Source organism: Periplaneta americana, chromosome 1 (genome assembly GCF_040183065.1).
Source record: "Periplaneta americana isolate PAMFEO1 chromosome 1, P.americana_PAMFEO1_priV1, whole genome shotgun sequence".
NCBI lineage: Eukaryota > Metazoa > Arthropoda > Insecta > Blattodea > Blattidae > Periplaneta > Periplaneta americana.
In genome coordinates, this window is record NC_091117.1 from 141,450,552 (window position 1) to 141,476,815 (window position 26,264).

At 36.1% G+C, this 26,264-nt stretch overlaps 1 protein-coding gene across 2 annotated transcripts in view; it reads right to left on the reverse strand.

Moving 5' to 3' along the window:
• Positions 1-26,264, reverse strand: part of LOC138701578 (gustatory and odorant receptor 63a-like) — a 91,539-nt gene that overhangs the window by 13,903 nt on the left and 51,372 nt on the right. For both annotated transcript variants that reach the window (XM_069828612.1, XM_069828621.1), the window contains 3 exons: positions 18,627-18,871; positions 15,612-15,862; positions 11,169-11,429 (listed from right to left, as the gene is read on the reverse strand). In XM_069828612.1, coding sequence (XP_069684713.1) covers positions 11,169-11,429; positions 15,612-15,862; positions 18,627-18,871 — 757 coding nt within the window. The remainder of the gene's footprint in view (positions 1-11,168; positions 11,430-15,611; positions 15,863-18,626; positions 18,872-26,264) is intronic.

Sequence of the window (26,264 nt, forward strand, 5' to 3'; positions counted from 1 at the left end):
AAGTTAATATATACGTACACAATATTAAACTACATGCGTACATTTATGCGCGCGTTAAACTTTCAAATACAAGCGTTAGAACAAAACTGGAAAAAAAATAATAGGCTTACACGAGGCGGAAAACAACTTTTAAACTTTGCGAATGTATGTGGGATTTATTCCTGATAAAATAACATAGAGCCAGCTAATTTACCACTGCAGGGGTGGATGCTTGGAAACAAGAAATGAGGATACTATTCTCGAGCCAGGTAGTACATACTGTAAAATTTCACAGCCCCTAAACAATAGCCCCCAGCCTTGGAGACCGGCTTTACCCCTTCTCTGTTATTAGTACCGTTAGATCTCCAAACTGGTTACTCCGCCTACAAAAAGTCTGACAGTTCTCCGTAACTGAAAGACTCAGAAACGCACTTCACTCATACAATCTTTCTTTTGTGCGTGACGTCACGTTACCTTGGAAATCAAGTGCTGTATGAGAATGGGAGCCCAAATAATTTCACCTTTACAGTATTGTAAGTTCCAATAGTCACCGCCCGGCGCTCGTAACAGTTGACATTATTCTATTCAGCGGATGGTTACAGGTAGTATTTATACAGCTAAACACTGGTTATAACGACTGAAAAGGAAACTTTTTTTTTTATTTCAGAAATACGGTATCAGTAATAACTGGAATTAATTCTTAATATGAGACAAAATTGTGTTTTACACGTAAATACGTGAAGTGACACTTCACCTACTTCACCTGAATAACCGCCCCTGATACAAAAGGGTTTTACAAAATACTAGTATAACACAAGAGGTTAGTATCGATACTTAATACAAGACAGAAATCTTCATACAGTGTTATTGAATGTTATACATTCACATACAGAATAGAAAGCGTAAGAAATTAGGCACTTCTTTAATTTAGACCTAAATAATCTTACTTTTTTTTTAATTTTTATATCCATAGGCAGGCTATTAAAAAATTTTACTGCCATATAACACACACACTCCTTATTAACAGCACGATAGAATTGACAATTGAGTAAGAAAGTCATTTTTTACGAGTATTTATACTATGAATTGTTGAATTAGTTACACTCCAAAACTCATTATCAAGTGGAAGTATGCAAAGTACATTGCTTTCAAAGTATTGATATTTGGTGTCTCTTGCATAGATCTAATAGCAAAATATGTTGAAATTAGTTTGGGGTAATTTCTTTAATATGATTTTTCCAACTTAATACCGGTATATTATCGATTTGTAAGCCAAGGAATTTGGTTGTTGTTGTTTCTATTAGAGACCTGTTGTTAATTAGTGCGGTTGAAATTTGCGAGGTTGGATTTGGGTAGAATTAATGAATTCAACTTTTTTATAATACCGGTACCAGTATTTCAGATATAAAAAAGACAATTGTATTACGTACTTATGTATGTTATATGGTGTATTTGAGATCACTGTATTGTTAGACAATATGTTTGTACCTACCATAAACAACTAGATTGTTTGAAATCCCACCCATAATATCCAGTAGGTGACACCCTTCACCCTTTCAAAGGGAGTAAATATTGAAGTTTCGAAATGAAAAACATTTTAAGGAACCTCACTGACATATATAACTGAAAATAACTCAAATGACTTTTATCACCATAAGTGATATCTATATCAGTGTCAGGAAGCCAAGTTTTGTTATGAACAAAATTTATGTGCCTCACAAAGTCTAAATGGGAATTGATTGGTTAGTACTAATTTATTGGCTGAGAATCAATCACATACTTTTAGGAAAATTGCCTCAGTTGAAGATTGGAATATGTTGGAGTTATTGGCTGTAATTACAATACTTGAATCTAAACTGTTAGTAACATTATCTTGGGGGATGTTAAGGTTAACAGTTAGGTTATTGAAATAAAATATTTGTTAAATATATTTGCAATTTCATTTGGATCCGACATTTTTGTATTGCTAGATTTATATTGTTCTTTATCTTCATTCAATAATAGTGGTAATCATTTAATAACATTATTATTTACAAAAAAAAAAAAAAAAGAAAAGTAGATTATTTTGGACTGCTTGCTCTTAATGAATAAACAATGCCATCAAATTGTGATAAATTCAGTTACATCATGTTGTATTACAAAATGTTTCACTGTTTCTAAAGCAGTATCAGAATCATCAAAGGGCACAAGATTGTTGGAGGCAAGCATTTACAGGTTCGAATTTCCATGAATTTCGAAGTGGGTGGCATCTTAGCAATGAACACGTGCTATATTTTCGCGTTCTTAGATATTCATAGCAAACCTAATTTCGAGAAAAATTGATTTAAAACATATAAATGACGTTTTGTATCTTTTGGGGTTTAAAATATGATCATATACTTACTTACAAATGGCTTTTAAGGAACCCGCAGGTTCATTGCCACCCTCACATAAGCCTGCCATCGGTCCCTATCCTGTGTAAGATTAATCCACTCTTATACTTCTTGTAAAAAAAAAAAGACGTATAACCAAAATAAATTAACATGGAAAGTGTAGGAATTTTGCCGGAACTTCAGAAAAAAAACGCATAAGTATGAAAAATGCAAAAGTGTGAAACATATAAATAATGTGACTAAACGTCCTGTTTTGGATGGGACAAACCCATTTATCTTCTGTCCTGGTGTCCCAACAGTTTTTGTTGGGATGCCTGTTAGTCCCGTTCGTTTTAATAATTGCTATTTTGAAACATTGCTAAAATTGTAGAATATGGCTTATATCTATCTGGAAACAATGCTTATGTAGAAAGAGATTTTGCCACAATGAACAAAATATGGACATCGGAGAAAATAAAATTGAAGCTTGACACAATGAAGGAATTTTTAATTGTCAAAGTTAGTTTTAAATACAGTTTCCTTGTTTTCTTCAATTTATTGAGAAATATGCCCAATTTGAATGAATAAAATATAGACATCGGAGAAAACAAGCTTGACACAATAATGAAGTCAAAGTTAATTTCAAATATAGTTTCCTTGTTTTCTACAATTTCTGGAAGGAGAATATGAAACTTCTTATGAAAATTCACTCATCAGAAAAATATGCACAATTTGAGTGTTATGAGTAGGCTGTAATTTTGTGCTTTGTGTTAGGAGTATGAGTAACGCAATTTTATTCTGTTTATGATATGATATGATAAATCTTGAACACTTAATGTCTACATTTTGTTTACATTATTTTAAAATTAGAAAATTAAATTTCTATTTGCGATACAGAATGTTGTATGATTAGGAAAGGCAGTTTCTGCAAAGCTGTAGCAGTACTACCATAGTAAGTGTCCTATTTTGAGCTTCAGAAATTTTTGTTACATTAAGTTTAATAAGTTTGAGAAACGTCAGTGTTTAATTCCCGCCTCCTTTCTTTGCGATTACAAAATTTATGGATCATTTTAGCATTAAAATGAACGATGGCTTTTTCTACGTACCGGTAACTTAACATTGCTAAGGCAGCAAAATAGTTTGTAACAATGTGCTTGTTAGAAAATTATTCACTCTTTTTAGCATGCAGAAACATCTCTCAGGTTCAGCAGTAGTCATGGAAGTATAAGTATCATTTTAAGGATAGTGAAAACTTCTCTACAGATACCGCCTACTCCTGCATTCAACATGATTTCATACATTTATATATTTCCTGAGATTCTGCGGAATTATTCTCTTTCATACAAATCAGATACCATAAAACGGAAATACTTTGAACAGTTTTAAAGTTTATCATAACCTGAAAGGAAGCCCACTGATATACTGTACCTGTAACTTAAAATTTTTTAGTTAAAATAGAATTTACCTGTAGTTGGAGTTGCTCATCAATTTTATTATTATTAATGTGGTGGGCATTTGAGAAAAACTACGTGGTCAAATTTATCCAATGATTGGGGATACTATATCATAATTTATTTCTACTTAAATGAATATTAAGTTCAAATAGACTTGAACACTATAATTAGCAAACTCTGACCATAAGAAAATGACAAATATTAATTAGGATTATTTTCTTTGAAGACTGAAAAATAAAAAAAAGTTTTAATTAGCCTACTTCCTGTACGGTAATTTATAAAAAAAAACATATTTAATGACAAATTTACCCAAAGTTGAAAAATCATTAAAAGACACAAATTAATACAAATCAAAACCCTCAAAATCATCCTTAAAATAAAAATAGAAAAAAAAAAGTAGTCTCGTTTCAGTATTCCGGGTTTTGATAGAAGAAGATCAATTTCAGCTTTGTCTACAGTGCCCTTACCTGCTTCCTCAGGCCAAACAAACCTGTTGTTTTTAGTTCACCGCTGTGGAGTAACGGTTAGCACATCTGACCGTGAAACGAGTGGACCCAAGTTCAAATCCTGGTTGGAGTTTTTTTCGGTGATTTCCTTCAACCAATCGAAGTACATTTTTTGGTTATATTTCGGCGTTGATCTCCAACAGATTAACTTGGTATTTAGAATCCCAAAATCTTTTATCACCAAGACAAGCTGGCTTTCGACAACTACACTCTACCAATGAACAAGTCATATGCCTCGGCCAAGAAATAAAAGACAGTTTTAACAAGAAAGAAGATGCCTTGGCAATATTTATTGACTTTCAGTTAGCATATGACTCTGTTTGGAGAAATAAATTATTACTAAAACTCCAGAAATTAGGTATCTCCAGCAATATGTTCAGATGGATATCAGAATTCCTTAGTCAAAGATTAATTGCCACTAAATTCAATAATTCACTTTCTAGTTACACACAAACATATCGAGGTCTACCTCAGGGCGCTGTCCTCAGCACAACTTTATTCAATATTTATATAAATGACTTACCCTCCCTATGAAAACAGCACTATTTGCAGATGACATAGTTTTGTGGACTTCCTGATCTTACAGACATAGAGACAAAATTCAAAATTCTGCTCTTAAAGCTCTTAATCGACTACATGAATGGAATACATCAAATTTGATGACACTCAATTTAAGCAAAAGTATCTACCAAATATTTTCACTCGGTAAAAAAGAAAGAGAATTCAATATCCAATTACAATGGCCAACACCTTCCTAGAACTTATGAATCCAAATATCTTGGAGTTATTTTCGATAGTAAGTTAACATGGAGCAACCATTTGAAATATATTTCTGAAAAAGCTCGTAAAAGATTCTCCCTTCTAAAAAGACTAGAAGGAAAGAAATGGGGATGCTCTAGGAATACTTTGAACACTACGTACAAAATGTTTATACAGCCAGTGCTGACATACTGCGGAGAAATTTTAATTACTTCACCTTTCATAAACGACATAGAATATGTTCAAAACCAAGCTCTCAGACTCATTACTGGTGGAATCAAAACAACTCCAATAGATTCTATGAGATTCCTCACTAATATTAACAGTATCAAAATGACAATAGAAGAAAAGCACTGATTCAATATGAAAAACTTATCAGATTACCAGGAAACAATTGGAATTCATACAGTCCTATCTGTAGATTGAAAACTCAAAAAAGTTTCATATCCATTGTTCAAGAATTAAAACAGAAAATCAATATCCCGAATTTAAAAGAAAACTTACAAATTAAACCAAACCCTTTAACTCTATTAAATATAGAATATAATCTAAATTTAACAGAAGAAATATTGAAATCCGAAGTAAACACTGAAATACTGAAACAGTTGTCTTTAGAGACAATTAATATTAGGTACCCTCCACAAAACTGGCTTCATTTATATACCGACGGATCCTTGATCTCCAGAGAACAAGGTGCCGGTGCAGGTGTTACGTGCTGTTTCTTCTCACTTTATAGATCACTTGGATATGGAACAACAAGTTTTGATGGTGAAATCATTGCAATAAGCGAATGTCTCAGGAATCTTCTATGCCACATCAATAAATTTAGGAATGCAGTTATATTGTCAGACTCCAAAGCAGCTATTCTATCAATTGTCTCTAAACACACACCTTCATCTCAAACAGCAGAAATAACTAAAATGCTCTCTCAATTAATATCACTCAATAAAAGAATTGTATTCCAATGGATACCATCCCATTGTGGAATCCTGGGAAACGAGAATGCGGATGCTTTAGCAAAGAAGGGCAGCACTGCTACTTACAGACCTGTTACTAAATCTACGTATTACTCTGTGAAGAGATTTATTAAATCTACATACTTAGACTTCAACAAACAAAATTTGATAACACAATCCCAAGGGAAAAAATGGAACTCTCTGCATCAAAATCCACAGTTAATTCCCGATTTACCACGAAAATCGTCTGTAGCTGCATTTAGATTGGCAAAAGGCCATGATTGTTTGGCTAAACACCTGCATAGTCCTGAAATATATCAGTCCCCTAACTGCCCATTGTGCAACTCAAACCAAGAAATGGATTCGGAACACCTCAAAATCTGTGCTTCATTGGCTGGTCATGATAATATCTTTGAAAAATATTGGAGTGCAAGAGGTCAAATGACTTTATTGTCAAACGCCTGGCATTAGAAAACAACAACATATTTCGGCGTTGGACTCATTTCGCCATCATTAATTCACATATCACCATCATCATCATTATTCCTACAATAGCCCAGGTTAAGTTCATGGTGTGGCATGTTGTACTTATACAAGAGCCTGATAGTTTGGCTATCCAATCATTCACAGAATAGGAGTGGTAAGCACAATAAACCTCAGGCTGCAGTGTTAGCCTTGGGGCTCCTCCTCCGTACAAGAGAAAAAAATCTGTTTTTCATTTTTCTCAAGTATTAGACACCATCACAACACTTTTTTCTCAGGAGAAACATTTTAAACCTGGGCTATTTAATGTCTGAATTTGTCTCTTTTAATCAAAGAAACTCTAACAATCATGAAACAACCTTTTTTTAACCTCTGGCTGTCACTTGTCCAGTGCTAGCATTTCAGAAATTTCGCCGTTAGTTGTATGAGAGTGTCTGTCACTTTCGTTATCATCTCGTCCTTCAGTCCAGTCACTCTGAAGTCTCCATGTATGAAACATGGGAACTGGCTTCAGAACTATCATTGCTGGATGTAAGATACCTCCTCTTCCTTTTCCTTCAGGTTTTAGCAGTTTCAGGCAAGTTATTGCCTGATGAAGGTTCGTAATCTTCAATGGTAATTCCTACTCCAGCAGGAACATTCACTCTCCTCTTTCTGCTACATAGGTACCATCAAATGCAGCACAGTTCATTATCACCATAATTTTCTTGCACTGCTTCTAAAGTTGCCTTTTTCATTCACTTGGCAACATTTTCAACAGCCTCAAGTACAGTTTTCGTTAATGTACAACATTTTTATGGTACGGTAGTAAGTCTAACACAGCACAAGACATTTCACCTCCAGCGTATCCTTTTCAATGCAGTGCAAACCATACATATATATCTCATTTTAATTTCATGGTGACCTGAATTTAAGTCTCTTGGAATTTGAAAATTCCGTCTCATTATCACAAACCTCACACACAAGTTCATATACTGTACATAAACCTCTATGTGAACCAGCCTCAAACAAATAAAGTTTTCCTTTGAGGCATATTCAGCATACTGCAGCTGTATACAAAGCACGGTCAATGTAGAGTATCCAGCGCCCATTGAACGAATATTGGTTAAACGAGCGTTGAGTGACTTTCGCCGATTTTGGAATAGACACTGACGCACTTAGGTTAGGTTAGGTTAGGTTAGGTTAGTTTAGGCTTTTATTATCCCGTCAAGATGAAGGTGAAAGTGATTGAGTGTAAATTTTTGTTTTTTAAGTTGGCAGTTCAAGTGCGTCGGTGTCTATTCCAAAATCGGCGGAAGTCGCTCAACGCTCGTTTCACCCGAATATTTCACACTTTTATCACTGCCAATGTTGCGCTATAAACCAATTTTTGCAAATCTAATGTAAAAGACTGCCTACGCAAGCAACAAGTTATACTAAATGTTTAGGATTAGTGTAAAACTGGCCTATGTCTCCTATAGTGGGCGGGACATAAGTAACATTCACCAAGAAACCTTTCTACAAGTATGCACCATAGAGTAAGTATAGGCCTATAGGTAGATTGAGTGCTCTTGATCTACTGCGCAGGGTACAAGAGCAGTGTTGCCAACTCGCTATCACTGAATCCCGCTAGACGAAACTTAAATATAAGTTATTTTCGAGCGAAAAAAAAGTTAATTTCCATAAAATACTTTAAACTCAAGCAATTCAAAATTTATTTATATATACTTTTCATTATACATCACATGCTTTAATATTGAATAATTGAAACTATGATTACCTGATTTAAATAGAGATTTTGTCAGGATCAACAAGATCAATAAATTGGATAGTTATTTTTTTGCTTGGTTGTTTAACGACGCTGTATCAACTATGAGGTTATTTAACGTGGATGGAATTGAGGAGCGAGACGATATTTTGCGAGATGAGGCCGAGGATTCGCCATAGGTTACCTGATATTTGCCTTAAGTTTAGGGAAAACTTCGGAAAAAACCCAACCAGATATTGCGCCTGAGCGCAACTCCAGATCAGTAGGCAAGCGCCTTAGCCGACTGAGCTATACCGGTGGCTGATACTAAATGTTCATTAGCAGTGAAGAAGTACTTGCAGTGGCGGAAATATCTCTGCTATTCGATGTAGGCTATGTGAAGTATGTAGGCTACTCAGTGAGCCATCACTTGATCCCTTCTTGTATGCAACCAGGATCAATAGTTTTAGGTTAATACTTATATAATATTAAATAAATTTATCTAAAATTGGATTAAACCAACGAAGCTTCTCGCCTGCTAAGCGAAGGAAATAAGCTAATCTACCCCGCTAAGCGGTATGGATTTTTTTTGCCGCTAAGCTAAACATAAAAAAGCTAGATTTAGCTTGAAAAAAGCTAAATTGGCAACAAGAGGGCTATAGTTCTCTTAGCAGTGTATCAACATTGGAAATGTAAGTCAAGTGACTTTGATATGCTATATACGATTATGTAATATTGTTATATGTGGGTTCTTGCTTGTGATTCATTAGTCAAATGTATTCAAAGAAAGATAATAGGTTAATATTTAAATTAATAATGCCATAAATGTGCCTGTTTTTCAGAAAGTAGCTTCTCAAATCTGAGCTCTGTATTAGACGCGCGCACGCGCACACACATATTTGAATATCAAGGATATTTTTCGCTTTTGTTTCGATGACAGTCATAGACGAGAAAATTATTTATTTTATTTAAAAACAAATTACGAGGTTGCAAATGCTATGAAAAATTTAAGAGTTTATTATTTTTTACTTTATAATTCTGCAGTGCTCGGGAAAAGTGACTTAAGTCAGTTTCCACAAACCTCTTTTGATAATTTATTGACAACTTACGGAACATCTGCTCGCTTGGAAAAAAAATACGTAAGTATTTCTCCCTTTACAATAATTCATACAGAAAAAAATCAAATCTATATAAACCATTAATTATCAAAAAAGGTTTGTGGAAACTGACTTATGTCACTTTTCCCAAGCACTGCAGAATTTCTGAAACAATTTTTTTCTTTTTATGTTCAACATTGTTTTTGATCATCATCATTCATAGATTCTAGTTCACACTAACACTTTGTTAAAAACTTAAAATTGTCCAGTCACACGTTAAAAAGTTTTAAAATTTATTAAAACAGGTTATATACCTGGACAGACGGCCCGTTTCGACGCGGTGTTGCGTCTTCGTCAGTGTCCCACGAACTACTGTTGAACTTGAATTCTGCGATTTGCATTCGTCAGTTGTAGGGGTGGGGGTGTGTTGCTCTTATGGTGGGAGGTGTTTGTTTGTGTTATGACGTATCATGATAACGTTTTTGTTTCTAAATAGAACATAATGTATATATTAATGAAGCTCTTCTTGTTTTATTTTGTACATCATATCGCATCTCCTCAGCTCTTTACACGACTTCCCAGGGGAGTCCTAAACAAACTCGTTCTCACAAGTATTTCCACAATTTACACTCAATCTTCTATCGAGTAAGTCATGTTGCAAAATGCGAACATAAACGTATGATTCGAGTAATAGTGCACCGCTGTGGAGTAATGTCAGCACGTCTGGCTATGAAACGAGCGGGTCTGGGTTCAAATTCTGGTTGGGTTTTTTTTCCGGGGTTTTCCCTCAACCAAATGAAGCAGAATTTCTGGATAATTTTTGGCGTTGAACCTCGGATTCATTTCGCCATCATTAATTCACATACCATCATCATCACCATCATCCATACAATAGCCCGGTTTAAGTTCACGGTGCGGCGTGCTGTACTTGTGCAAGAGCGCGGCTGTTCGGCTACCCAATCATTCACAAGAATAGGACAGAAAAGTGTCAAATATCGATTATTGCAGCTGTTTACACAATAGGATACGATATTGGCATTTCCAGCTGTCAAATATTATATTCATTCAAACAAGAGACGATCTACTTTTCCGTACGCCACCGAGTACTTCATAGACCTACTCTTAGTATCTCGTTAGATCTAAAATATTTTTCATTATCTTATTATTCAAATCTGCTTTACAGGGAGCTTTACCTGAAAAAACTAGATTTGCATAATTACGACGAGATTTGTACATAATTGTGTAATAATACTGTGTATTTGCCACATTTCGGTCCCCTGAACGATTTTCTCGTTGAAACTGCTTTTTTCCATTTTTCTCTTCTGAAGCAATTCAACGTCATACATTAGATTTGTCCAATCCATACTTTCTTGCGGCCTCTCTGTTGGTTGTTGTTTTGCCATAACGTACAACTGCAAGTTTGAAGCTTGCATCGTAACTACGCCGAATTCCTTAGCTTGATGATGGTTTTCACTCTAAATTTATTCGTATCGGCGTGAAACAGACTTTCTTACCAGTATCCAACTTCTTACTGAAACTGAGCTGAAATATACAAGCTCACGAAACAATAATTAAACACAATTTTAAGGCCAGGTAAAAGTTCGCATTGTTGCGTCATGAAATGCCGCCAGTTTCGCTTACAGACGCTAGCGGTATTGTTGCAAATGAGCATACATACATGGTATGTAAAAGCGTAGGTAGCGAATATAAGCCGCACCCTGATTTTTTGCAGTTGAAAATTGGATAAAAAGTGCGGCTTATATTCAGGCATTGCCCTTCCGCGCCCCTCCATATCTCTGCTCATGCATGAATGAGTAACGGCATGTGCAATATGAAGTTACGGCTACACTTCTTTACCTTGAAGAAGTTGGTCGATAGACTAGCAATGGCTCCCCGCAGACAGGAACAGACCAGCCACCACCAAGCCACGTGCTGCAGTATCATTACAAAGATGTACCAATAGAATCCAAGCTCCCAAATTTGCTCGTTGGCGGAGGACATGAAGAACTCTATGAGGACGAATAGTAGAGCCAACACTGGAATCAACACTACACATATCCTAGCTCTTCGCTTCTGTCCCAAGTACAGCTGCTTGCCGGTCACAGTAAAAAACTGCTTCTGTAACAAACAAAAAAATCTAGGTTCGCTGTCACAAACTGGTTTCAGAATTATGATGGAATAAAGTTTTTTATGTTACATTTTATATAGATCCTTATGACAAAGAGTTTGCCCAGTTTCTTATCAACGGACACAATTCGATTCCGAGCAGATCCCATGAGGAAGCGGTTGAAAAAGTGACTTTGTGTAGTTTTCTCTTATTCGTCTCCTAACAAGCTTCGTGGTGACATTGATGACAAATTTGCATTATTCATGGTCCAGCGTAGCATACTAGATCGACATCATTAGAATATTACAGCACTGTTTATAATATTATAGGCTTTCTACGTACAATGACGTTCAAAAATGTCTGACACTACTAATCGATAGTGATCGATAATTTGTTGGTGTAAGTGTGGATTCTTTAGTTATTACTTCTATGACTAGATGGCGAAGATAATGGTCACTGTTGCCAATCGTACATAAATATACCCATGTTATAGAATTCAATACTTCATTCCACTCTACTGATTGTAAAACAACACTGAGTTTGGCTGGAAACCATTGATATTGTCTATTAGAAGAATAGTTTATGCCTAATCTACATATTCATTTTCCCAGACACTTTTTTTTAGCGACTCTCAATAATGGAGCCACCTATTGTGAAGTACCGTAGTGGAACTATTTCAAAGTTTGTCAATTTTCCATATCTTTGATTCTGACTTATCCCGTTAGGAAGTTCGCTTACAAGATCAAAAATCGTAGGCGGGATACCTTTGAATGTCAGTGTACAGCTCATGAACGCATTATATTTCTGCATTGTTACATCAGTGCCCTGGGTGACTGGAGGAAGAAGTATTTGATGAAATACTGCGACTAGTGCTATCTTTTAGAATCCTGAGTACTACAATCAAAATATCGCCTATCTCTGTCACAGACGCGGTTATCAAAAAGAGGCACTGCTATTGGGGACATAGATCTCCTTAGTTTTCCGTGATTATTATGATAAAGAATCTTACAATGACATTGTGGAGAAACAATACAGGATTATTTATTTAGGGGTAGGGGTAAAATGATTTTTTTTCTCTCCACAGTAAAGACAGCATCGATCTTTTGGTCCACACCTGTGGAGTAACGGTTAGCGCGTCTGGCCGCGAAACCTGGTGACCCGGGTTCGATTCCCGGTCGGGGCAAGTTACCTGGTTGAGGTTTTTTTTTCCGGAGTTTTCCCTCAACCCAATATGAGCAAATGCTGGGTAACTTTCGGTGCTGGACCCCGGAATCATTTCACCGGCATTATCACCTTCATCTCATTCAGACGCTAAATAACCTAAGCTGTTGATAAAGCGTCGTAAAATAACCTAGTAAAATAAAAAAAAAAATCGATATTTTGGAGGCAAGCCAAAAGCAGAAGGCATTTTTTTTTGCAACATACAGCGTTGAACCTCAGTTTTGAAATGGAAGTGGGGACTATCTTCAGTGTTTGTCTCATGAATAAAACACAGTTAAATAATATAAGCATATTATTTTTGTTTTACAAGCAAACATTCTGATGGCGGCAGATAAAAAAGTTACTTTTTTTCTTCCACCATGTTAATAATGTCAAAAGAAGTGCTTATACAAATTTTGGCCACTGACCGCAATTACGAGGCCGTCCAGAAAGTGATTTTCTCTGGAGTCGTTTACAGAAAAAAGCACAATTGCATGGAAAGATTTATTGAAACAGATGCAGCAGTTGTTGCGCTATTTATCAATATGTCCCCCCTGGAATTGATTTGTCATACCATGGGATCAATTTGTATGTCGTAGAAGTCAGCCGCCTGGGATCGGAATCAGCGTTTGACAGCCGTCTGCAACTCTCTGTCGATCCCATGACGTGGCAAATGTCTCAATTCCGGTGGGAAATATGTAGAAAAATAGCTGAACAATCGCTGTATCTGTTTCAATAAATTTTTCCAGTGAAATTGTGTTTTCTTTATGTTAATGGCCCCTGGCGAGCTTATTTTTTTACGGCCTTGTAATTGCGGTCGAGTGGCCAAAATTTATATAAGCACTTCTTTTAACAATATTAACACGGTGAAAGAAAAAAAATTACCTTTTTTATCTGTCTCAATCAGAATGTTTGCTTGTTAGTTTACACAAATGATAGCGATTCTGACTTTCAAATTTAGCGAACCCGAACTCGGTTACCGACAGGGAATTGAGCATTAGTTCCATTCTGCTATGACTGTGTGTATTTTCCTTGTTTTGTTTTGCGCTATGTTATTTTAAGTAATGAAATTTTACCAAGAAGTCTTGCCTTTGATGAATGTCTGCTGCAGGCTCACAATTTTCAATGTGACAATATGGGCCCGAATTTTTTAAACCAAATGACGACGATCATTGAACAATTAAGCAAAAGAACATTATACAGAATCAAACATAAGCCAAGGAAGTACTGATCAACGTTTCCCCGGTTTCATTAACAAGTGTTCATACTTAATACGGAGTTATACTACCAGGGTGTGAATTAAGATTTCTGATGAGAGGGGCTAGAATCATAAATAGAGAATATCATACATAAAATTATTATTATTATTATTATTATTATTATTATTATTATTATTATTATTACGGTTCAACGCTTGGTCTAATAAAATTATATCCATGAGCAGGCTTAAGATAAGATGTGTAATTCCTAAGTTATTGATTGTTGTCAGTTTGCGGGTGATGATAATACATCAATATTATTTTCTTTGCTTACTTTATACTTTATGAAGTATACTCGTATTAAAACAATTATACTTTATGTGGGGGATAAAAGATATCCCTGGCAGGGATGTTCATAAGAATTTATGAGACGTGGATAACTTTCCAACAGGGGGAAATCCCTCCCCTTCCACCCGTTAATTCTTACCCTGTATACTACTATAACACTGGCATTAACAGTAATTGAGGGGTTTGGTAAAAGAACCAAGTAGCTCCACTTTTTCCACATTTCAGGTTTTATACTCACATATGTAGAAAAAAATTAATCTTTCATTTCGTAAAATAGCCATGTAGTTCCACAGCATATACTGTATAGTGTATATAGCCTAGATTTATAGCTGGTAAGGACAAATACTGTATCTACAGAGTATTTGGTAAGGGTCTGCCTCTTCCTGCCAGTGTATTATCTTTGGGGAAAGATCAAGGTAGCTCCGGAAATCTCAGTATGTACCACCATGTGACATGCCATTTTATAATACACTATTGTAAAAATATGAATCCATCAGCAGATGCAACTTCTGAATCACAAGGGTAATGAAATATGTCACTTTGTCTTCAGAACTGTCTACAAAGCAGAACATGGGCCAACAATAAAATTTTTACTAAAAATAAGTAAAAAACAATGTATAGAACTTAAAAGTGAATTTTTGTACCAATTTACTTAATAAACATGTACATATGGAAAAAAAAATATTGAAATTATATGTTATACTACACAGCTTTGGTGGAATAATCAGAATAATCATGTCATTAAAATAGTGATATTTGACGCAGAAATTATAACACATTTTTATTTTCTAAGTGAAGTACTGTACTCCAACCAGGAGAAAGTCTCAGGGGAATGAGACGCAGCGGAGTAATGCCGTGAATGAATGTTGATGTCGTAAGATGTCATAAGGTCACACACGTGGGTACACGCATCTCCATTGGCAAACTCTCAAAGTACAAACGATAACACTGATACACACATTTTTATACTACCCTAGTTACAAAATTAGATCACGGTTAATCTCCTTGTCTTTTAATCCCTCCATACAGGAAATAACATATGCAGGAGGGCGCATGTTTTTTAAACTGACTTTATAACGGTAATATTATCTATTTACTTCGCTCCAATAGATGACGCAATAGTAAGCACATCCCTTTCACGGTTAATCTCCTGGTTGGAGAACAGTACTTCTAAAATGTCTTACTGCAAGCTATATGAAAGTTCTGAATTCATAGGAAAGAACATGAATTTTTAAAACAGTTTTTTTTTAATTATCTCGGAATGTTCTAAAATGAAGCTACCTGGTTCTTTCACTGACTCCCTCAATTCTGTTCCATTAACCAGTGTTACTTTTAAGCCAGTGTTAAACTACATGTTAGCACCTGATGATGAAATCGGGTATTTAAATTTCAAGGAAATTTATTAAAACATTGATAAAATGAAGGAAGTGAAAATGGAGAACTCACCTGGAAGTCAGACCAGAGATTGAAGTAGCGCCCTACTTTGGTGACTTCCTTCCAGTGACACGGGATCACATAGAAGTGAGGCATTACATATAGGAAGTGAACCACCGAGTACATGAGTTCATCGAAACTAGCCTCCGAAGATGTGATGAACTCTATCCTGACCCGAGAGACATGATATGCATACAGGTTCATGGCGAAATAGAAGAGGATGGAATACAGCAGAGACAGAATGCACCTCCTGAAAGGTTCACCTGCAAAGAAAGATTAATTTTTTGAGATTTTTAATGCGTGAGATGGTGTAGCCAGTGAAGGTGTGATAAAGTTATTACTTCGAACGCATTTCCCTCCCCCATATATTTGGTACCTAATAGATTACGTCCATTTTTGGCTTTTCCCCCTTCACAATTTTCTAGAGCTCCTTCAGTGGAGCAGCGAAACCCGGAGTGAGAAAAGTGGCCAACAGGCTTGGAGCTCACATATTTAGTTGCAATCAGCCCCGAAGTCCTTTGCAAGACGCGTTTTCGCGTACCTTTTAAATTTCTCCTCCCATTTCCCCTCTCTTTTAATTCAATTCACAATATGTGCGAATTATTTATTGAGTGCAACTGTATAAATACAGTGTATTAAACGTGATATACGGTATTTCACTTCAATCTCTGAAGAAAATGACAAAGACTATCATCTAAAACTTGGAAGCAACTATCCAACTCACCTGGCTGAGAACACGAGAAGAATTATTCCATATCTAATTCCGGAAAAGCCTCAAGTCCTACGTGATATATCAGGTTATTCAAAAGTAAGTTACATATTTTCGCCGCCATAACCTTTTTTAAGAATTAAGATATACACAAAACAAGAACACACTTATACTCATAAAGATATGGAGTTTATTGGATTCAAGTAATTGATTAACTAGCGGACTTACTTGTGTTAATTAGGTAAGTCTGTGCGGCTTACAGCTGTTTCGGTGCTTCATCACACCATCCTCAGAGCCTACTAGATCTCGGCGACATCTCGAACTTCTCTGCCTGTTGTGTGTGAGTGTGATTGTTGAAAGATTTTTCAACACTTTTCAGCCTTATATTCAAGTGTTAAAAGTAGTGTACGCAAGATTCAAAATTGATTATTGGATTCAGTTTAAATGTTAAATATATCCGCCATTATGATCTTCAACAAGCAAAAATGTTTCTTCTATGTTGTGAACAGCATTTATTAATAGATCTGGTGATATATCTTCAATTTTTGCGAAATTGCATATTTTACTCGTAATATTAGTTAAAAAACTCTGTCTTTTAAATAACCCCACAGCCAAAAATCTGCTTGATTGATATCAGGGGAACGCGTTGGACAGGTGTTAGGGAAATGTCTGTTTATTATGCTATCACCAAACGTGTTACGTAACAATCGCTTAGCTGGTGTATAAATATGGGGAGGTAAAGTCAAAACCATTTTAAAACACAGTCAATGATAGTGATTTCAAAATTCAATAAGAAGTAAATTTACTTTTGAAACATTATAAACAAAACATGTTATCATGTTCATTAAAATAAATTAATGTGATAAATGAACAAATCCCATTGTTCGATACATACACATATGTGTTACCACTAAATGTATCGTCAATTAAAAAAAAATGTTATATCTATTTCAAAATGTAACTTACTTTTGAATAACCCTTTATTTATACTTAATTTGTGCCTTGTATACATTTGTGAAGTAATTTGATCTCTCAATTTAATACGATGAGTTGCAAAACGCAACGAAAATCAGACACAGGCCTATGTTTTTTTTTTCATTTAATTGGCTGCAGTGCGTTACAATGTTGAATGATAGTTTTGACCGCCGGTCATATACAGAGTGATTCAAAACCTCTGCGACAAACTCTGAGCGGTGATAGATCTAACAATAAGAAACCCTTTTTGTTAAACAACCTATGTCTTTTGATGTGTCGTTTCGAAGTTACCGTTGAAAATGTTTTTGGGAGGGCGTACGTCAATGATGCGAATGTGTGCATCCCTGTTTGTTTTTATTTTTTTATTTTATTGGGTTATTTTACGACGCTGTATCAACATCTCAGGTTATTTAGCGTCTGAATGATATGAAGGTGATAATGCCGGTGAAATGAGTCCGGGGTCCAACACCGAAAGTTACCCAGCATTTGCTCGTATTGGATTGAGGGAAAACCCCGGAAAAAACCTCAACCAGATAACTTGCCCCGACCGGGATTCGAACCCGGGCCACCTGGTATCGCGGCCAGACGCTCCCTGTTTGTTTGTTGAAATGTTTGTAAGAGATGAGAAGGGTTGTTGTTGTTTATTTACGTTTAATGTTCGATACCTTTTCCTTTCAGTTCAGTGTAATCATCAATTGAAATCGGATGTCTACGCGGTCTTGCACCAATGCACCGGGGACGAAGAGACCCATCGTCTCGAAGGCGCTGATAAATTCGAGCAAGCATTGTGTGGTAAAGGTGATTTCTGTTTTGAAACTGTTATTGGTACATGTGGAGAGCTCTTCCGTTTCCGTGACTCTCCCCATAACACATTACCATGTCGGCTAACTCGGGAAAAGTGTAGACATCCATTCCAATTGATGATTAGACTGAACTGAAAGGAAAAGGTATTGAACATTAAACGTAAACAAACAACAACAACCCTTCTAGTCTCTTACAAACATTTCAACAAACAAACAGGGGTGCACACATTCGCATACATTGGCATAGCCCGCTCAAAAACATTTTCAACTGTACCGGTAACTTCGAAACGACGCGTCAAAAGACATAGGGTGTTTTAAAAAAAGGGTTCCTTATTGCTAGATCTATCACCCCTCAGAGTTTGTCGCAGGGGTTTTGAATCACCCTATATAGGTATCACTCACTTATCAACATACAACATAGGCCTATGTTGTGCATAGTGAGATCTTAAGATTCAATAATAATAATAATAATAATAATAATAATAATAATAATAATAATAATAATAATAATAATAATAAACTCCACAATAAGAATCTTACTTGGATTTCGTCTCTGAAGAGGAAACAATCCAAGAATCTTCATGGAGTAGAATACTGGCTTCAACTCGTCGAAGAATTCAGCAGCCAGCTCCTCCGTTTCATGTGGGATCGTGATAACTTCCTGTCTGTATGTCAGGTCATTGTATAAAGATACGTCCTCCAACTGACGCCATTTGGTGACAGCAGGATTGCCATACATCTGGTCGAGAGGAATATCCGAGCCGACTCGACTTCGATGCATCATACTGGATCGTTATGGAACAGAACAATGATAATTTTAGACATTTCCTTTCGCAAACAGAGGTCAAGTTATAAAATTTGTAGAGTTCAGATCGATACTCTAGCCCTGATTTGAAAGGAAACAAGCCACTCATAAGAGAATAAAAAAAATAGACTTTGAAACTCAGTTAATATCTGTTCAGAATCAAAGAGTAATCCATCATCATCATCATCATCATCATCATCATCATCATCATCATCATCATCATCATCATCATCATCATCACGTGCAGTACGTACATTGATACTTTTCGTCACCAGAGTTGAACGTATTCCTTTTACTAGCATCAGACATTCAAAAGTAGCGGGATTCTCTGTTCATTACATTAGCAAGACAATCGCGTAAAAGAACATAAAATAAAAAAAGCGAGAAAAAAGACGCACGGTCAGTCTCTGAGGGATGAAGGTAATTAATCTCCACTTCTCTACACTAATTTAAATCTGGATATGCTAACATTATGGGAGAAACCCTGCTGCTGCTGCTGCTGCTGCATCGCCCCTACCACCACCACCACCACCACCACCACCAACTTTATGGAAGTCCTTTCACTGATCTTGTGAGAATTTTGAACCAACAGAAGACACCTGTGGGCCTAGTAAGAATCTTTGGTGATTTGGATATAGGCCTAGCCTACTCAGTGCTGTCATGGTAATTTTTTTCTTGACCATACGCCAAACACTTTATTTTTCTCCCTTGAAATATATTTTACTCATCTCTCTCTCTACCTCTTCGACAGTCATTTAATGATTTTTAATACATATTTTACGACGCTTCTTCAACTGCGATGGTTGCATTTTCTATTAATAGGTTTGTGGAAAAACCTCGGAAGAAATCTCAATCAGGTTACTTATCCCAACTAGGAGTTGAACCCTGTTCCGCTTGTTTCACAGTCAGACTTACTAACCGTTACTTAGAACATTTTAATATAAAAATTAGAGAATTATTGTTTTGATTTACATTGTCATAATTACAAAATAAGCTTGATTTAAGGAATATCCTATGAAGCCCTCATAGTAGATGCACACGTGTTTTGATGAATCTTGGAGCGTGTATCTGCAGCACTTTGGTGTTTTTCAATTATACAATTATGGCGATGGAGCATTTATGATCATAAACATCAATTAAGACAATTATACTAGGAACAGCAAATGAGAATCTAAGATCAGTACAGATCTCCGTGTAAAAATATATAGGGTGTTTCCGAGGTGGTATTACAAACTTTCAGGGATGATGGCGAAGGGCACATGTATCAATTTGGATAAGGAACCCTGGTCCGGAAATGACTGAGTCGAAAGTTATAAGCAAAAATAGTTGTGTGGAAATGAAATTGTAATTTGGCACCACGTGCCCTTCTTCCCTTAACTTTTGGAACAGTCATGGAAAAATGATATGGGCCCGATGTCTCCTTCGTGGGTACTTGTCCCTATACAATCTGTTAGCTTGTCTACTGTTCCCATTGGCTCATCCGTATTCGAAAATCAGGTCTGCTTATTCCGCTCTCGTGTACTCCTCCATTTCACTAGGACTGATCGACTGGACACTGCAACTTGTACACATACACAGACAGCGCATTGAATGGAATACTGTAAGTAGACAACGTAAACAACGTCAGATGAATACAGTATGTGTAAGATGTACAGATAAATACACATAAATAAGGTGTACAGAGGAATAAAATTATTTCATTTCCACAGAAATATTTTTGCTTGTAACTTTCGACTCGGTCATTTCCGGACCAGGGTTCCTTATCTCAAATTGATACATGTGCCCTTCGCCATCATCCTTGAAAGTTTGTAACACCACCTCGGAAACATTCTGTAGATCTCCATATAGGCCTACGGCACGCATACGCCGTATAGCTCCGTATAGGCAAAATTTTCTCTTCCCCATACGATTTATTAAAAAATTGTAGGTTCCCATACGCTGTGTGGTCCCATATGGCCATCATGACAGCACTGGGCCTACTGTATTTAAGTCTGACCAATATACACACAATCCCAAGATAGAAGGACGCGTCTTCGTTGGAAATCTAACCAAAGTTCACTAGATCTTTAGCTAAAAATACTACCACTTTGGCCGCAATATGAATATCATTATTATCTTAACAATCACCATGATTACGTCTTGAAATACTGGGTCTTTAGCCTTTTTTCTTTCTTACTTTTGTAATAATACATAAATCAGTATTTTTAACTAGAGACCACCACGATGGTCCAGTAACTAGAGGGCTCATAATTCTGGGGATCCGGGTTCGATTCCCGGCGTACCCCTGATTTACAACTTGTGTTGGGTAAGCCCGTGGTCCAGGTAACACAGGGGTTTTCTCCGGGAGGTCCGATACCCTGTGGATTCCAACAAATATCTCATCTCATCTCATCTCATCTCATCTCATCTCATCTCATCTCATCTCATCTCATCTCATCTCATCTCATCTCATCTCATCTCATCTCACCTCACCTCACCTCACCTCACCTCACCTCACCTCACCTCACCTCACCTCACATCTCATCTCATCTCATCTCATCTCATCTCATCTCATCTCATCTCATCTCATCTCATCTCATCTCATCTAATCTCATCTCTGCTGTAGAACAATCAAGTGTCCGCCATTAGTAAAAAAATAACATACATTAATAGCAAGACTCCCAAGTTGAATGGTCATTTATGACAACACAAAGCTACCAGCACTATCTAGGTATTAAAGAAGGGGACTCGTGCTCCGTGGCTATAACCTACTTGAGTATGAGTTCGATTACCGCTTGGACTGATTACTGGTTGGGTTTCTACCAAGATATCCACACCTGTGGAGTAATGGTTAGCGCGCCTGGCCGCGAAACCAGGTGGCCCGGGTTCGATTCCCGGTCGGGGCAAGTTACCTGGTTGAGGTTTTTTTCCGGGGTTTTCCCTCAATCCAATGTGAGCAAAGGCTGGGTAGCTTTCGGTGTTGGACCTCGGACTCGTTTCACCGGCATTATCACTTTCATCTCATTCAGATGCTAAATAACCTAGATGTTGATAAAGCGTCGTAAAATAACCTACTAAAATAAAAAAATCTACCAAGGTTTCCCCAAGTGTAAGACGAATGTCAAGTAATCCCATGGTGAATTTTCGAACACATCTCGCGATGACTGCCAGACGACTGCGCAGTTGATATATCATCGTTAAACTATAGATAAAAAGGACAAAACATACAGAAATAAGAAAATACACATATTCTATCTCTGCGGGATGGAAATAAAATAATGACATCTTTGTCGGGGATCAAATCCGAGTTAACTTGATTTGTAGATAAAAACACTATCATTCGAGACTAACTCACCTGGCTGAGAACCCGAGAAGAGTTATTCTACCTCAAACGCCGGGAAAGCCTAAAGTCATACACTATCATTCGAGTCACAAATAAATAGATACCGTTCAATTTCCTCAAGTGAATTTTCACGGAAAGGACTTTGCCATCTCATCCTCTACTGCCCATACTACAGTAAAACTTCGTTAATACCCTTCCACTTATAACGCAATCCCGTTCATTACGCACTTTTTATACGGTCCCTGGACACCTCATATATAGGCTAATCCTGCATAATTTTACCCTCTTATAAGGATTTCAAATCCCATTTGTAGCGGTTTTTTTCGGATCGGAAATGAGTAAAAAATTCCATACAAATTGGAAAACTTATGTTTTAAAAGCATAATGAAGAAATATGTTGCGGTGACTGTACTGAGTGTCAATGCACCACAAGAGCAAGGAAGACATTCACTCTCAACCTGAAAAAAACCGTCCAGTCTGGACTATCGAAAGTTGCACTTACCGGTGCTTTCCTTGGTATGAAAGGATTTTAACATTCAAAAGTCCCCCTGTCAATATATTCCTGTCATTTCTGTAAAATTTAGTCAAGCTTTGAATCCTGTGGAGTGTGCAGTAAGTGCAGTGTGAGCTCATATTTGCATTATGCACTAACTAATACACGATATGTTTCCCATGAAGTGGTGTCTAAATCTTTTCTCCATTTCATAAATCATTTCCCGTCTATAGCGCTGCTCCGGTTATAACGCTTTAAGGCCACAGTCTCTTGACGAGAGTGTTAACAGGATTATAATGTAATTGGTTGTCATAAATAAATATATTTCTTTACCGCAACAGAATCTTGTCTTCGCTTATTAATAACCAATAATAACCCTCGTTTACAAAAAACTTACGACTTTTCTTCATCTCCACGTGGAGAGAGTTTTGTCACAATTGTGAATAAAATGAAGTAGCAATCACTGAGCGATCGGGGATCGCTAGGAATGCGGCACCTGTGTAGGGGGTGGTCAGAATTGTTTGTATAGGAAGTCGTAAATCTGTTAGGCCTACATGGGCGTTCAAAGAAGTCATCGAACTGCACACGAGGAAACTGAACAGATTCTAAGTAAATCAAGATTTCAGGTATAACTCCCTGTAAAGTTGATTTGAATAATTTCGAGGGAAAAATTGTTCCGGAGCCTACGTTAAACCAAAGGTCCCGGGTTCGGTACCCGGCTCCGGAATAATTTTTCCCTCGAAATTATTCAGATTCTAGGTAGGTAGGTAGGGAATGGATTTATGGACCAACATACATACATACATACATACATACATACATACATACATACATACATAAATAAATACATACGAGGGAGAGTCAAAAAGTAACCTTAATAATTGTTTTATTAATTGAATATGTACAGTAAGACTACAAGCACTTCATGACTTTTAACATAGTATAACAGGAACACTTGCATTGAACGCAAGTGAGGACTATGTTGAAAAGTGATAAAAGTGTTTGTAGTCTTATTGTACATATTCAATTATTAAGGTTACTTTTTGACTCTCCCTCATACATACATACATACATACAGATAGACGGACGGGCAGACAGATGGGCCGATGATAAATAAACAAAGAAAGAAAAAAAAGAGAGAAAGAAAGAAACAAACACACAAATAAATAAATAAATAAATAAATAAAAAATAAATAAGCAAGCAAGCAAGCAAACAAACAACAAACAAATAAACAAACAAACAAACAAACAAACAAACAAACAAACAAAAAACAAACAAACAAAAAACAAACAAACAAATAAATAAATAAATAAATAAATAAATAAATAAATAAATAAATAAATAAATAAATAAATAAATAAATAAATAAATAAATAAATAAATAAATAAATAAATAAATAAATAAATAAATAAATAAATCTAACCAACCATTCAGAAGAGCTGAGAGAATAATTAAAATTTAGTTTATGTTCAATGAAAAAGTATTTTTTCAACTACTTGTAGTTAATATTACCTGAAATGAAACAAAAAAAGTCTTCCTAAGTTTAGGCCTACATTTTGTAATCTTATCAAGTACAATGAAACGGAAACAATGCGGCTTTGAGAGTATACTACACAAAAGGTTTTTCATATTTTAAATTATGTACTACCAGGTGCTACACGGCATGGTACCTCACGCTACGGTTGTTTTAATTAGGCCTACGTGCGTTTAATTTGAAGTAGCCTACATAGTAAACATAAATGCATGACAGTTTCCTCTTAGCGATGTTATCTTGAAATTTAACCGAGAAGGAAAGTATTGGGAATTAGAAACGCACCATTATCAGGTTGAATAATTGCAGCCAACTTATATTTTATTTGACGCTTATACTCCATATTTATTCATTATGTTGTAATCACTGTCGCGACCAAGTGGACACAGGTTTATTTCCTGCAGCAAGTGGAGATTTATCACTCTTCTGTATTGACTGGATGTGAGTCATTGTATTGTTTGTACTGGTGTTATCCTAGGAGATGACAATGCATCACGATAACTATATGAAAATATTATAGTCTGGATAATTAATTATCATTGTAATCAAGTAGGTACTGTTTGTTTACAAGAGTGACGATGGAACAGGGCAAAGGGCCAAAGCTTCAACATAGATTTAGTCTATACGTTACAATAATACAGAGGTGGCAAATTATTAAACTAAATCGTTTATTTTTTTAAATAAAATACAATTTGTCATATCAACTATCAGTATAATTCACAGAGTCTGTATTATTATAAATGTGATTGTTTACATCTTCCGGTATATTTTTCCAAGCAAAAAGGCCGGATATTAACCCACTTGAAAATCTGTGGTCTATACTGAAGAAGAAACTGAACAAAAAGAAACTTAAAACAAAACATGGATCATTGAAGCACTGTCTGATAGCCTATCTGGCTAAATGATGTCGATATTCAAAGAAAGTGTCAAACTTTGGTTTCCACCATGCCTGACAAAATCAGCATGTTAATGAAGAATAAGGAAATGTTTCTAGAATATTAGTAACCTCAAGACTAAATTTTCTGTTCATTATTTCTATAGATAAATACAGTTTTGTTGCACATGTACTCACTTTAGTGTAATAATTTGGCCACCTCTGTGTAAGTATTTCATTTTTACATTACATCTGTAATATTGTATGAAACAAAGGGCTATTACATTAACAACACACTACGTTTTATTTGCAGATGAGTAAACCACACTCACAGCTAACAATAAGAATGTAACTGAAGCTCTGTATACAATGAATAATGTAAAAGAAAATAACATAAATTCTAGGCCAAAACAAAGGATTTAAGATTCATTGTAATTAATTTCTCAGGAATTTATCAATAGTATCACTAGTAGTAGTAGTACTGGTACTATTACTAATAGTGGTAGTAGTAGTAGTAGTAGTAGTAGTAGTAATAATAGCAATTATTTTCTTCTATTACCGTGTATTTATTCCATGTAGTATAGTGTGTGAGTGTGTGTGTGTGTGTGTGTGTGTGTGTACGTGTGAACAGTATGTATGTAAACATTTTTAAATTATGGTTTATTTAACGACGCTCGCAACTACAGCGTCGCCAGTGTGCCAGAATTTTGTCTCGCAGGAGTTCTTTTACATGCCAGTAAATCTACTGACATCAGCCTGTCGCATTTAAGCTCACTTACATGCCATCGAGCTGGGCCGGGATCGAACCCGCAGTCTCGAGCGCAGAAGGCCAACGCTATACCCACTGCACTACCTAGGTCGACGCATGTATGTATGTATGTATGTATGTATGTATGTATGTATGTATGTATGTATGTATGTACCCACTTCACTTTACGACCATATAGTATATCATCATCATCATCATCATCATCATCATCATCATCATCATCATCATCATCATCATCATCATCATCATCCTGAAGCGCTACGTAGTGACCTTAGGCCTATTATATTAATTCTCATCCAGTTACATTTTCACATACACCAATTGATTGTGCTAAGGCTCACTGTGTTGTAGGTTTATTGAAGGCACATCACATGTCTCTAAA